At 39.9% G+C, this 13638-nt stretch overlaps 1 protein-coding gene across 7 annotated transcripts in view; it reads right to left on the bottom strand.

Annotated features, from left to right (window-relative positions):
• LMO7 (LIM domain 7) overlaps window positions 1-13638 on the bottom strand; it is a 158725-nt gene that overhangs the window by 105410 nt on the left and 39677 nt on the right. For all 7 annotated transcript variants that reach the window (XM_063126008.1, XM_063126006.1, XM_063126009.1 and 4 more), the window contains exons 2-3: window positions 2490-2560; window positions 619-688 (exon numbers count right to left, since the gene is read on the bottom strand). In XM_063126008.1, the coding sequence (XP_062982078.1) occupies window positions 619-688; window positions 2490-2560 (141 nt within the window). The remainder of the gene's footprint in view (window positions 1-618; window positions 689-2489; window positions 2561-13638) is intronic.

Genomic DNA, 13638 nt, shown 5'->3' with positions numbered 1-13638 from the left:
ATTCACATGAGAGAAACCAACTAAGATGCCTAATGCAGGGAGTATCCTTGAAAAGAGCCCTTAGGCCTGCAGTTCCACTATCTTTGCTATAAATACACTTTCTACATGGGAACATACTAACCTGCCATTTCAAAATATAATTTACTTACTTTACTGCAACAGAAGGGTTTGTTAACCTTAATTGGAGGTAAACTAGTGGATTAGGGGTTATATGAGATAGTGGCAACTAGGGAAAATTGCACAAAACATTGGAGAGGTTCCTTTGAAACTTAGCCAAGATGTTGCATTTAGAGGCATGAAGCAAAGACAAAAAGATTAGACTTTTAACAGCAAGATTAGTATTGCTTAGTAATGGTGTTAGTATGAAGAATGAGATGAAGTGTAATTCAAGAAAGAAGACTCGGTACAAATTACTACGCTTGTCGTTGCCTCACCAATATCAAGCTGTTAAAAATATACAGTAAGCATCAAATGAATATATACCACATAATACAAATGTTTTTATCAATATCAGCGTTTTAAAAAAACCTATACGCCAATGCAAATTATTCAAAAGCAAAAACAGAGAAAATCTAAAAGGCAATGCTGACAATATCAAAACATAATTTTACTACTTACCAGCCCAGCTATTGGCGTTGACAGACGATTAATCTTTTTAATGATGCCAGGTTTGATCTTGTTAATTAGACTACAAGAGAACAAAAGTTAACCAGGCTTTATAATGTCATTTTACTCTAGGGCTAAACATACAGATTAAAAATGACAAAGTATTACTGATTTTGCTTCAATTTTTTTACCAATTAAAAGTAGACTTATATAAGTCTCTAAACAAGACTAGAAAAGGTCAAACAAATTTAAGCACGTAAAAAAAATGCCAAAGAAATATAGTAGCATAGAAATATAGTACATAGGTACAAAAGATCTCTTCTGGGAGATTTATTGTGTCAAAGTTGGAAAATGTGCTGTAGATACAAAAGCCAAAGCCATAGCACCCATAAAATATCTGAAATGGGACAAGCTAATTTTCCACGGTCTTGGGAGTCTAGAACATAATTGAAGGTGTTCTACTTTTATACAACAGCATGTAACAGGGAAAAAACATTTTCCCCAGTTTGCTCACTGGCGCCTTGAGAACAGGTGGAGCCAAGATCACAACCATAAATGATCTATAAACCCTAACCACAGAATTAAACACGTTAGAGCAATGTAGCTTTGCATTCTCCGAAAGCTTTTCATTTTTAAAGGCTAGCATCCAAGTCAAGATACATTTTACTTGCAAGTGGGTTCTCATTAGTATGAATGAAGTGAAGCTTCAGAAGGAAGGACCCCATCTGTCAAATGCCATATACTCTCACATATTTTATTGCCAAATATGACAAACATTCTTGGGGGGGGGGGAATCTTTTTTTTTAAAAAAAGAATTTCCATTAGGAATGTTAACTCTTTCAAAAGGTACCATTTATGGTTTTCAGTTTTACTAACTCTGCTCTCTCCTACCAAACTCACTAGGCTATTTTTAATTCCTTAAAAGAGCAATCTTATGGCCCCTAGACAGCATATGTGTGTGGTGTGGTGGGAGTAGGATATTTCAGGTTCCTGGATCGAAGGTCAGAAGCAGCACTCTTATCTCAGACCTAGGAGTCTAAGCTCTCCACCCCTACCCCTTCCCCTTCCCACTCACAGCTGGCACAGAGACAACTGCAGCAGCTGTCTTGGGAAAGGGGCATGCCAGTGGGAGAGGAGAGCAAAGGACTGGGGAAGCAGGTATATGCATTATCCCTAGCTTTCCCCAGCCTCTGTGTGTCTGCCTCCCCAATGCCTTATGTGGTTGGGAAAAAATGTCTAGCTAAAATGCAGAGCGGGCAAGGCACAGAAGTGAAGACCTATCACTCCTCCCTCTCGGCACTGGATGGCCGTAAACTTTGGAGTTCATAGGCTTACGGCTATCCCCGTAGGACTGCGCTCTAAAATACTTTCAAGCTGCCAGGATGAGTCTCCAGAACATAATTGAAGGTGTTCTACATTTATACAACAGCATGTAATAGGGAAAAACATTTTTCCTGGTTTGCTCATTGGCGCCTTGAGAACAGGTGGAGCCAAGATCATAACAGTAAATGATCTCTAAACACTAACCACAGAATTAAACACGTTAGAGTACTCTCCACTGAAACCTAACTGCATCTTTACAGTGGGAATAAAAGGACCAAAGAGAAAATATAATTTTATACTAAGATTGTCTTTAATGAAAATTCATTTAATGCTGAATTATGGTTATGTTTTGTTCTATGTATTTTTTAGTATTGTTATAAGATGCAAGAATATGAAAGATTATAGTTATTTTAACTACAAATGAATATTTAAATAGCCATGTCAAGTCCAATGCCATCTAGGAAGTATAACAAAATTTTGCAGCTAAAAATTGGTTTAATACTGGAAAATATATAAACATTACAGAAAAACACAAGCCTTTTCTTTTCCAAAATACTTACTCACACAGGAGGACTCCATTCTCCAAAGCAGCACGAAAATCCTTTTCTCCAAAACTTTTCCCAGTAGCTGCCTACAAAAGAAATGTATAATAAGATCTTTTTGGAAAAAATGGGAAGATACCAGAAGTGTTTAGGTAATAGGGTTCTTTTCAACATTTTGCAGGTCCACACACCATGGCAATTGTGATAAGCTTAATCTTCTTCCCAACCTTAGGCTAGGGAGGTAGAAAGGTAGACCCCGTAGTTGTCCTCAGAGGACATCAGGAGCACAGTGCCTCAGAAATTCATCGCAACTGAAGGAATGATCTCCCTCCAGCCACAAGCTTGGACCTAGGGTGGTGAGCAAGGAATTGTGCTTGACCTTGTGGTAAATATTAAGAGGACCCTTCCTCAGTGGCAAGACCCTATTCAATGGAGAAGGGTCCTAGTAGCGTATATTGTGATGCCTACCAAGGCCCCTTTCATACTAATGAATAGGAGAAAATGCAATCTCTTCGTGAAGATACAAACATTCTAAACGTATGGTGGGAGCAGTTGTGATGCATTCTATATTCTGAGGGCATGTCTACCCCACAAGGGTGTAGAGGGAGGATTGCAGACTTACCGGCTTCTGCGATCCTCCCTGGGTGTCCAGACAGCCGCGCAATGTCCTGGAAGGACGGCGTGGCTGCCATTTTAAAAAAAACACACACAGGAGAGGAGCGCACGGGTGCTCCTCTGCCAAAGGTAGGAAAATAAAACCCCTGCTCCCGCTCCCCCCACCCAACCCCCAATGGGCATGGAGTGCCTGAAGAGCTCCGTGTCCCATGACTGGTTCCCGGCTCCTCGCATTTACTCACAAGGAGCCAGGATGAAACCGGGACAGCTGCCCCCACCTCCCGCGGTCTCAGGATGATCCCAACACTGAGGGGAAAATCAGCCTAAAAACCATCCCAGTTATCCCAGGGAAATGGAGGGATCATCTCTTCCTGCCCCCAGGATCTCCTGTGCATGCCCTGAGACTTTTGTTTCAGGGCAGCAAATATCTGTTCAACACTTCCACTACAGTTAGAATTTACATCTATCTTCTCTGCTTGTTTTACTGTAAACGCGGACAGGCAACCTGCAAGCTCCCATTAGAATTTGTTCTTGCTACTTGCACATAACACACTAACTCATACTCAGTGGCTGAGTATAAGTTGTTGAACAATGGATTGTGGGTTAGTGTTGTCTAAACCCGAGATATTTCCTTCAGATGACTTGCTATCCAATGTAGTGTGGCTTATTTTTCTCAAACAAACCACCTTGAGAACCCATGGTTTGTTGTTGGGTTGGTATGAGAAAGTACGAACCATACTGCATGGTTAACAAGCCACTCTGTGAAAAATGTCCAGTGTTCAGAGAACACACTACTTCATGGTTGAACAAACAATCCATGGTTCAACAGCAACACACACTTAACCCTAAGCGTGCTTTAGTGTGCTGTGTGATTAACCCCACAGAGTTAGAGCTTGTGATTTTAGAAAAAAAAGCCTAATAATATTACTAATGTATTCTAATGATATTCACGGCAAGGGGGAAAAAAGCTAAATCCTCAAATGTATTTTCCCTCATAAAATTGCCATTTTCCTAAGCCCACTATTCTTTTCAAGGATGTGCCTATAGACTGCTGTTTGGGGAAAAAACAAGACTGGTACATTCTTCTCAAGATGCCTATCACTGCTACCTGAACAAAATACAATGCCAAAGCTAAAAGAAGGTTGAGTTCCTTAATTGGAGTCTGAAGGAATGTCTCCTAAATTTTAAAAAGGCACTCAGAAATACTATCTGCAATTCACCAACTCGATCATATTTCACTCATTGGTGTCTCACCTTTATAATGTTTGTAAGGGCACTGAACTACAATGCTCAAAGGGTGAAGAACACATACTCAAGAAACAGAACATTATGCTCTCCCAGAAATAGATTACAGGGCGGAAGTAGACATACCTTAAACATTTCATTTCTAAAGGTACATCTATCTTAATAAGTACAATTAAAAACAACAACCACAACCCTCAGATAGCCACCAACTTCACATCAAATTTCTAGTATCATTCTAGAAAATGAACACGGATGGTTTTACAGTATAGCAATATGTCTTATCAGGGAATGCATGGTATTTTCCCAAGCCAATGCAAATTATGTTAACTAATAGAAATAACCACTATATTATCATGTGCAAGATTGCTACCTTTGCCCTGGGTGTTGGAAATGATACTATATATTAGATAGGTCATAGGTATTCATAAAGTTTGATTAGAGCCTTTCACTGGGCACAAAATGCTTTTGGTACTGGAGATACATATTAGCTGTGAACATTCATTACATTTCACTTTGTCAATAGACTCGACTTTTTAAACTTGCATTATATTTAAACAAACACCACTTGGTAAAAAGGAACAGGCTGTGTTTGGACACCATGTTTTAGCAGGTCATGAACTAGTTTATCCTGCTCCCAGGCCCACAAACCTCTCCCTTCCTTTATTCTAACATGGGCAGGAAGTATTTTGGAAAGTTGTTCTTTTCCTTTCTTTTAAATCATCTTGTTGTGTCATTTGGACCAGGGATTGTGGTTTATCATTAATTATGATTAGTTTCAATAAGCCAGCTTCATAATACATGGTTTGAAGTTAGCTTATTTTGTAATGGTTTGTGGTAAACCACCATCCCCAGTCTGACATGACAAGTCACATTTAAGGAAAACCAAAATGTAGAAACCTCCTCCCAGCCAGATGGGAGGGGGAGGGGGAAGTGTGCATGCCTAAGACTTGCTGCAGATTATTAACATAGACTAGGTTTGCATGACATGGACAACCCATCATGGGCAGGCAGCCATGGTAGGTTGTTGTGTCATCCAAACCCAGAACTTCTTCTGCACGGAACAAGCCTTTCCAAGAACCCGTAACTTGTTTTGTTTGTGCCCATGATGGGCTGTTGTGAACCCGGAAGGCGGATTTTATCATGGATTGCCACAATCAGGTACAGAGCCACTCGACAAGAGTGGAGAAAAAGCCCATGCTGCTTGTTGTTCATGATCTCACCAGTGACTGCCTTTTCACCGATACCAACATGTTACTTTGGAAAGACTGTCACTCATTCCCAGGCTTGCTTTTCTTTTTAAACCATTTTCAGTGCCTCAAAAAGTGTACAATTGAAGTCATAGTTTTTTTTAATAATAATAATAATAATAATAATAATAATAATAATAATAATAATAATAATTTTGTCTGTCTTTCACAAGTGTGCACTTGGTAAATACATGTAGTCCTACCTGATCAATTTAATTGTATGTTTCTTCTGTTAAAGGGACCAAGGAAGTGGAGTAGGTAACAAACAAGGAAATTGACAAGGTGAGGTTGCCTATCAGCTAATTTGCGCATAATTGCAAAGGACCAGGGGATAAATAACAGTAAGAGAAAAGAGGGACCCAGTAGTGCAATTCTGAAACACTAAGAATGGGGACCAAAAAACCCCCCAAAGGAGTAAGTAGCACTAGAAAAGTGAGCCAGAAAATAAAAAGGAGCAATGCTCATTGTGGGGGCAAAGGTCAAGAATAAGAAGACGCGACAATAAATAAGAGAAGAGACAACTTTACAGCTGGATTTAAACAGGGCCACATTTATTATATGATCTGCAAGAGGGAATGAATCCTAATGGGCATCCAGTGTGACCTGTTGCCAGGCCCCTGAAGTTGGGCGAGCCATTCGTGGCCCAAGGGTAGGCACTGCATCTTTCGCCTGCCCCTTGTGGGATTGGGGAACCTTCCTTTGTCACACCCTAACTCACACCGTCCAGCTCTGCGTGGGTGAGTAGAGTCGGCCCCAAAGGTAAGTCGTATCTCCCAGGTAGGCTGTGTGGCTTGAAGCTGGGAACCTCAAACTTACCAGTCACTGTGAACAGTGCCAAGTGAATGCTCACCATACCCCCACCACTCTGGATGCCCGTACCTAGCGCCACAGAGAACATCAAGCAACTTTGTTAGATGCTCTCCCCCAAAAAACTAGCTGAAATTATTTGGGTGAGTTCCCTCTGCAAATCTCTCAAGCAAACTGTCTGGCATACCATGGTTGTTCTGTGAACAACCCAATAATTTGTCCAGCATACCGTGGTTGTTCTGCGAATAACCAACCCACCATGGCATATTAGTAGGTGGCTTAGCATGACATGTGAACCCACCCATAGTGTTCAGACTGTTGTTCAGATCTGCCCAGGCAAAGTCTAAGTCTGATTATACTGACTCTCAGTACAATAATACTGCATTAAAATCAGTAATGGACAAGAGTTGATACAGTGTTAGATAAGATTATGTGGTTTTGTTTCACTGTTCCTATTCAATGCCAATAACAATTTTATTACTTGTTCTGTTAAACCATTAGTACATTATTTCATCATGGTGCAAAATCATCAGCTGTTAAGCATTATGATTCATATTCTCATCACACAACATAAGAGTCACTCACCAACTGGTTAATTCAAAGGTGTGCTACATTTCTGTAATGAGCTTAATTGATGTGAATAAAAACAGAGGGAGTCATGTGTATCTCAGCTGACAATTTAAATGTCAGAAGAAATAAGAATATACTTTTAAGTACATTTTACTCTATTCTCCAAGTGCCTGCACCCAAGTGTGGTTCTGCATTGCTTCTTCAATATGATCTCCCTAATATTTAAATTAAGAGCATTTCTGAAATTGCTCACTACTACGAAACTTTACTAAAATGTACAATCAAGGCTCTTTCTAAAACCCATACTTCAGTTCCAGGTTGGTATTTTCATCTTATATTACAGGATAGCAAGAATTTAAGATTGAGGATTATATTTATCCATTGTGTTTTTATACCGCCCAATAGCCGAAGCTCTCGGCTTATAACGTTCATATGGGACAAAACGCTTATTTATTTTACACATTTACACTCCACCTTTCAATCAAATAATTCTTCAGGTGGCTTTTAAGCAGCAGATAATAATGTAAACTTCATAAACACACATACGCACACCCCTCTGGCTGATGAATAGGCCAGAAAGTGCTTCCTTTCTGAAGCAGAGGCAGCAGAGATTGAGGTTGGGATCTATGTGTGCAAAAGCATGTGCACCACTATTGAGCAATGGCCCTACTTGCCCTGGATTTCTCTACTGCTGCAGATAGTATTCCTGAATAGAATTGCTGTCTTTCAAGTCCCCCACCCTGCCTATGCTTTTAAAATCAGTAAGTGACCGTGTTCATCTTCATGCCATGAAAAAGCTGTACCTGGCGATTCCTGGGGTGGGCTATGCCATTTTTTCTGGTTAGCTAGCAATTTGGTGGTTAACTGCATTACAATGTTTACATCTGCAAGGCTAGCAAAATCATGTTGTCTCTAGGGCGCTCTTTGTAAACACATCAGTTCACATTAAAAAAGTTATCTAAAGACTATAAAACAGTGATTTGAGAAAAATTATCTCTTCAGTTGTAGCTATCTAATTTTGTCCTCTAATAGAGGCAGATAGAAAATACAGTTGTGATATATTATTAGGTTCTAACTGTTTAGGTAGTTCCAGCTGTGGAGATGCACCACACATTGATTTATGGCATGAACCAATATTGATAATGCTGCTATTGCAGTGGGGCATATAACTATATTAATATATAGTTATTGCTGGAATATAATCAATACTTCCTGGAATAAGTCTTTAATACAAAGTAGTCATGCCCAGGAAGATGTAAGCAGTTGGGTAAAACGTGGTTATCAAGACACAAACCTGGTTCGCACATAATGAGAAGCCACTATGGGTGAGTTTTCCTGCAGGGCTTTTTGTTGTGGTGGCAGCGGCCATGTTGAATATTCAAACTGCAGCAGAAGTGTGCTGTAGCTTGCCATTATGTGTGAACCCAGCAAAGGTGAGCTGTTGGGGTTGTTGACAAACCACCTGCAAGCCTAGGACAGCCCATGGACAAATTTGGATATACCTGGAATATCCAGGAATGTCAAATTTTGTGTTAGTACACTGATAAGAAATAATGATTTTTGGTCTAGGAAGAACTATGATGTGCATATAATAGCATTTCTTTTCAGGCATATATAGAAATGACAAACATTTAGGATTTTTACATATGATAAGTAAATTCATTTTAAGTCCACACCCCACCTCTTCAGCCATGCTACCCTCACATGAGATATAAGAGTACTAAATGTAAGGAATTGTATTGGTTATCCAGCTTCAGTTTGTCTTCATTGTTGTTGTGAAGTAAATGGCAAAGTGGAAAATGGCCAGTATTGCCTAGCAGAGCCTAATGAAAGACACATGGTGTAATATTAATGAAAGACGCATGGTGCCAACATCAGGATCCTTCCCTGGCAAGAGATGAAAGAAACTGCCTCTGGCAAAGATGTTAAAATAATTACAGTCAGCAGAGGGAGGGTGGATATAAATCAAGAAGAAATCTGACGGGAGAAGGGAATCTGGATTATTTAATTTGAAAGAAGCTCAGTTGTGTTATGTTCAGTACCCACATAAAACCCATATGTTGATCAAGAAAATATATATAGAAAAATGACAGCAATCTATAATAAACATTCCATTTTCTAAGTAAAAATTCTGTCCTTATAATAAACAACAACCAAGGATATGTATCTAGAGTGAGTTGAACTATTATTATTGCCATAAAGCCCTTCCTCACTTGGTTTCTTCTGTCACATTTGCATGTGACAGCTTAAACCTCAGATGGCATGTTTTATTCTACTCAAGTCAACATGGGTATAACATGCATCTTTTCCCCATTGAATGAGGACAAAATAGCAGAAATGCTTTAAGTTCTTCCACCCCACTATAAACATGGCTGAGATGAGCGAAACAAGTTTGACAGAACCCTTTTCTCTTATTAGGGTGTGTCTCTGGGAACAAAAGATCAAATTACCACCCTGCTAGTTGCTATGTACCTTACCCACATACCAACTATAGGATTAACAAGCCAAAAGCAGGCAAGAGCTATTATTATGTATAAAGCCTCCTACAGAGTTGAAGGAACTGATTTCCAAAGCTAACCATCAAGAGCTTTGCTTTGTATATCTGTCTCTGTAGGCAACTCTTGCAGTCCTCTCCTCTGGAAGCCATGGTAAAAAAGAAAGAAAAAGGAAACCTGTTTGAAAAACATGTACTGCACACAATCAAGTGTGATTTTTATAAAGCAAAGTCTGGATGCTTCAGTCTTCAGCAGCCATCAGGTATTGCCAGTTAAACAGTGATGCTTGGTGTAGCAGCATCAGGCCTTTGGCAAGGCTGTCAATAAATAACTAGGATTTCCAAGATGACAGTCATGAGGAGCAAGGGTATGAATTCTGGATAAGTGCCAATGGTTTTAAGATAACCAAAGGTTCATGCAAAAGGAGGGAGCAATTTAAAAAACAGCTGTTTGGGCACAGCAGGAGGATGAGAACAGGTTCAGGGTCTATAAGACATGAAAATAATATAGAGATCCAGGTAAGGATGCAAATCATCAGGATAAGCCATTAGGGAAAGAGGGTCTCTTCATCCTATGCAAGCCAATGACCCTGTTCAGATGACACACTAAGCCACAGTGGTTAAGCATTTTGAGCTAAACATGATGGCTTAGGGCATTGTGTGAACCATAATTTAGCATGTCATGTGAACCATTCCTAACCATGGTGGCTATATAAGTTTGTTGTTGTTGTTTATTCATTCAGTCGCCTCCGACTCTTCATGACTTCATGGACCAGCCCACGCCAGAGCTTTCTGTCGGCCGTTGCCACCCCTAGCTCCCCCAAGGTCAAGTCTGTCACCTCCAGAATATCATCCATCCATCTTGCCCTTGGTCGGCCCCTCTTCCTTTTGCCTTCCACTTTCCCTAGCATCAGCATCTTCTCCAGGGAGTTCCGTCTTCTCATTATGTGGCCAAAGTACTTCAGTTTAAACATGCTCACTAACACATGCTGTAAAAGAGTTAGCGGCCTAAACATGCCTTAGCATGTTGGCTGAACAGGCCCAATGAGAGGAGAGTTACATACAAGGGAACTTATTGTAGAAATCTATAAGGAGGATTAAGTGGAATGCTTAAAAAAAACATGGGGGGGGCTTAGCTAACCATGTATTAATGACCACAGCAAAACTAATTAAGTCAGACACTTGATTGGTTGCAATTTCAACATACTTCACAAGGCAAAAGTGGTTCAAGGCTATGCATATTGTATGTTACTAGTACACCCGTTGGGCAGAGATGGATTTCAGCAACACTCTCCTAGAGTGCCATATCCAAGAGACCATTCTCAAATGCTTAAAGAAATATATAGCATGAACATTTTTCACAAAGCCTGCACTCCACTTCAAACTATGTTTACTCATGGAAATGGTTTTTGAATGCCCCATGACCCAAGTCAGAGCACCCTTCCTATGGATTTACAGTGCCTATTACAACAGGCCAAATTGACCATGTAAGGGCATAAAAGAAGTGTAGCTTTGGTACTGCTGAAAAGAGGTGAAGAGGGAATAGAAAATAGGTAGTCAGCGTTCGAGATTTCAGAATACAAACACAATGAACATCTTCTGACCAGAAAGTCCTGTTAGGGTATCTAGATGACCTGAGTTAACAAATCTACTGATATAGAATCCCTCGCCCAACTCTCTACCACACAAAACTTTTGCTTAGAACCTGCAATTTTTTTTAAAAAAATAAAGCATATGCATTTATTATGGTTTTAATTTTTGTGAACTGCCCAGAGAGCTTCGGCTATTGGGCGGTATAGAAATGTAATAAATAAATAAATAAATAAAAATTATACAAGGATATGAAGGTCATGTGTCAGGAAAACCTGAAGATTGCAATAATCCACACATAGCAATCAGAGAGAGAGAGAGAGAGAGAATGATTATGCTGCAAATTAGTCAAACAGAAAAATGCTTAGAAATAAGTTGCATTGCATTGAGTGGAATCCTCCAACTTTTTCAATATTTTCTTGCCCTCTCTCTTTAGTCAACATGAGACCTATTCTTCCACATCACAAAGCAGGCAGCAACAAACAAAAATGTTTGGGTGTAACTTGCATTTCTATTCTATTTATAATTTTACTGTGATCAGTGCAATACATTTGGAGCTCTGATCTGGATGGAATGCCCTTTGAAACACATGCTGTTAAGCTTGTAAGAAGGCACCTCCCTTGCCATAGTCCAAACTGCTCATATGTGTTCGACAAGATGCCTAAAGCATTATTTTCAGACCACAATGGTTTCTATGATCAGCTACCTATTGGAATGTTCAGACTTTAAGAATGTCTGAAGTTCCCCCTAGCAACTCAGACAAAGAACAGCCTATTCCATGTAAATACATCTTTTCTCTGCAACATATTCCATGGCACCATGCCCATCTCTGCTACTTAAACATAGCAATTATGTCCTAAAACAAAAACGTGTTATTTACAGACTTGGAAAGCAATTGAAGATACCTCTCTCATTTTGCCCACTATAAGAAATTCAGACTTGTAACATACTTTTAGCATTAGGTCATACACATCAAAAGTCAACTTTGATGGATAAACAGCAAGATATTAAACAGGGCAATATTAAAGGGGGGGGGTTAAGTCTTAAATTCCCCACTTAATCTTTATGTTTCAAATCTAATCTTATTTCTTTAAGAAAGGTTTAGGACTTTTCTTGGCATGCTGACAAAGTTACATTACATGACACACATTTCTTGTAGGATCTGATGCAGTCCATCACCCAAGGCACATTTATGTGGCAATCCCGCTGGATTTACATGGTGCTTGCATAAGAACAAATACCTGGGAGTAAGCCTCACTGAAAACCAGGGACTTAGTTCTTAGTAGACATGTATAGGATTGCACTATTAACTCATTTAGACTAAACTTAGAAGCAGGAACATTTCATGGCCTGGCCCAGGGTCTATTTCCTTGAGCCTCAGAACCCTAAGTTTCCATTGTTGTCAATGGACTTTTTTCCTGCTTCAATTTAATTGCTATGCAGGGGAAATTTTCAACGAAGATTGTAGCTGGGAAGGGGAACCCTCCCCTCCCCGCATGTTGCAACACCCCTCCCCACAAAAATTCATCCCCTCCATAGCTACTAGAATCTTGGGTCTATGAAATTTGCTGCCACCATTTCAAATAAGGCCTTCAATTAGTCATTGTTAGGGAATGCTGCCTCAGCTATAAAAAAATTAACCACTGCCACCAGAATAAATGTGCATAATACCTGGGGAGGAGAGTCTTCTCCAGGTAATTAAGCTCGCATTAGCTTTCCTTCAAATCAGATTTTCTTAAACTCCACCCCAGCCAATACTTCACAAACAGGAACAGATATTGCATACCAGTCTTCCTCTGCCTCCATCTTTTCCTGCTTCTTCTAGGTTGATTCAGATTTTTTACGGATTTGCTGGAATTCCTAAAATGCATTATGTGTAACTGCAGGTGCAATCCTATGGCCCTCAGACATTGTCTGAAGGGCCATAGGATAGTGGGCATTCCCACTCTGACCTCATAAGTGGGAGTCAGATATCCACCCCCCTCCCCTGCACCCTCGCAACCGGCATGGAATGAACTGTGATGACTGGCCTCCAAAGTCTGGCAACTGTCCTCAGAAAGGGGGACAAGGGCGCATGCCGAGAGAGGAGAACAGAGAAAGGCCAGGATATGAGCTATCTTGAGCTTCTGCCAGCCTACTTCCCCACCACACTGAAGTGCCATCTAGCAAAATCTACACGGTAGAAGGCTAGAGAGACAGAGATCATCTCCACTGCTCCTCCCACCCTTCATTGGGTGGTAGGAAGCCTCCAAGTTCAGCCTTCCAAGTCACCAAGGGAACAACTGATAGGATTGCATCCTGAGTTTACTTTTATTTATTTATGCACATTTTATTATTATTGTTATTTATTTATATAGCACCATCAATGTACATTTTAATCACAATTTTATGAGCAAACCAAGTTATACATAATATATTTTATGTTCCTAAAGTAACAAAGTGACTTTAGATCTGTAAAGTATGAATAGTAATAATAATAACAACAACAACAACAACAACAACAACATATTTTTCTATTTCCCACCATAATCCCCCTCTCCTTAAGAAACTGGAGGGGTAGAGTTTTCCATTGCTTCAAAATTTCCAGAATTTTTCCATC

Source organism: Elgaria multicarinata, chromosome 5, assembly GCF_023053635.1.
Source record: "Elgaria multicarinata webbii isolate HBS135686 ecotype San Diego chromosome 5, rElgMul1.1.pri, whole genome shotgun sequence".
In the NCBI taxonomy this organism is placed as follows: Eukaryota; Metazoa; Chordata; class Lepidosauria; order Squamata; family Anguidae; genus Elgaria; species Elgaria multicarinata.
The sequence above is the reverse complement of the archived record's forward strand: the minus strand, read 5'-3'. Positions and strand labels throughout refer to the sequence as shown.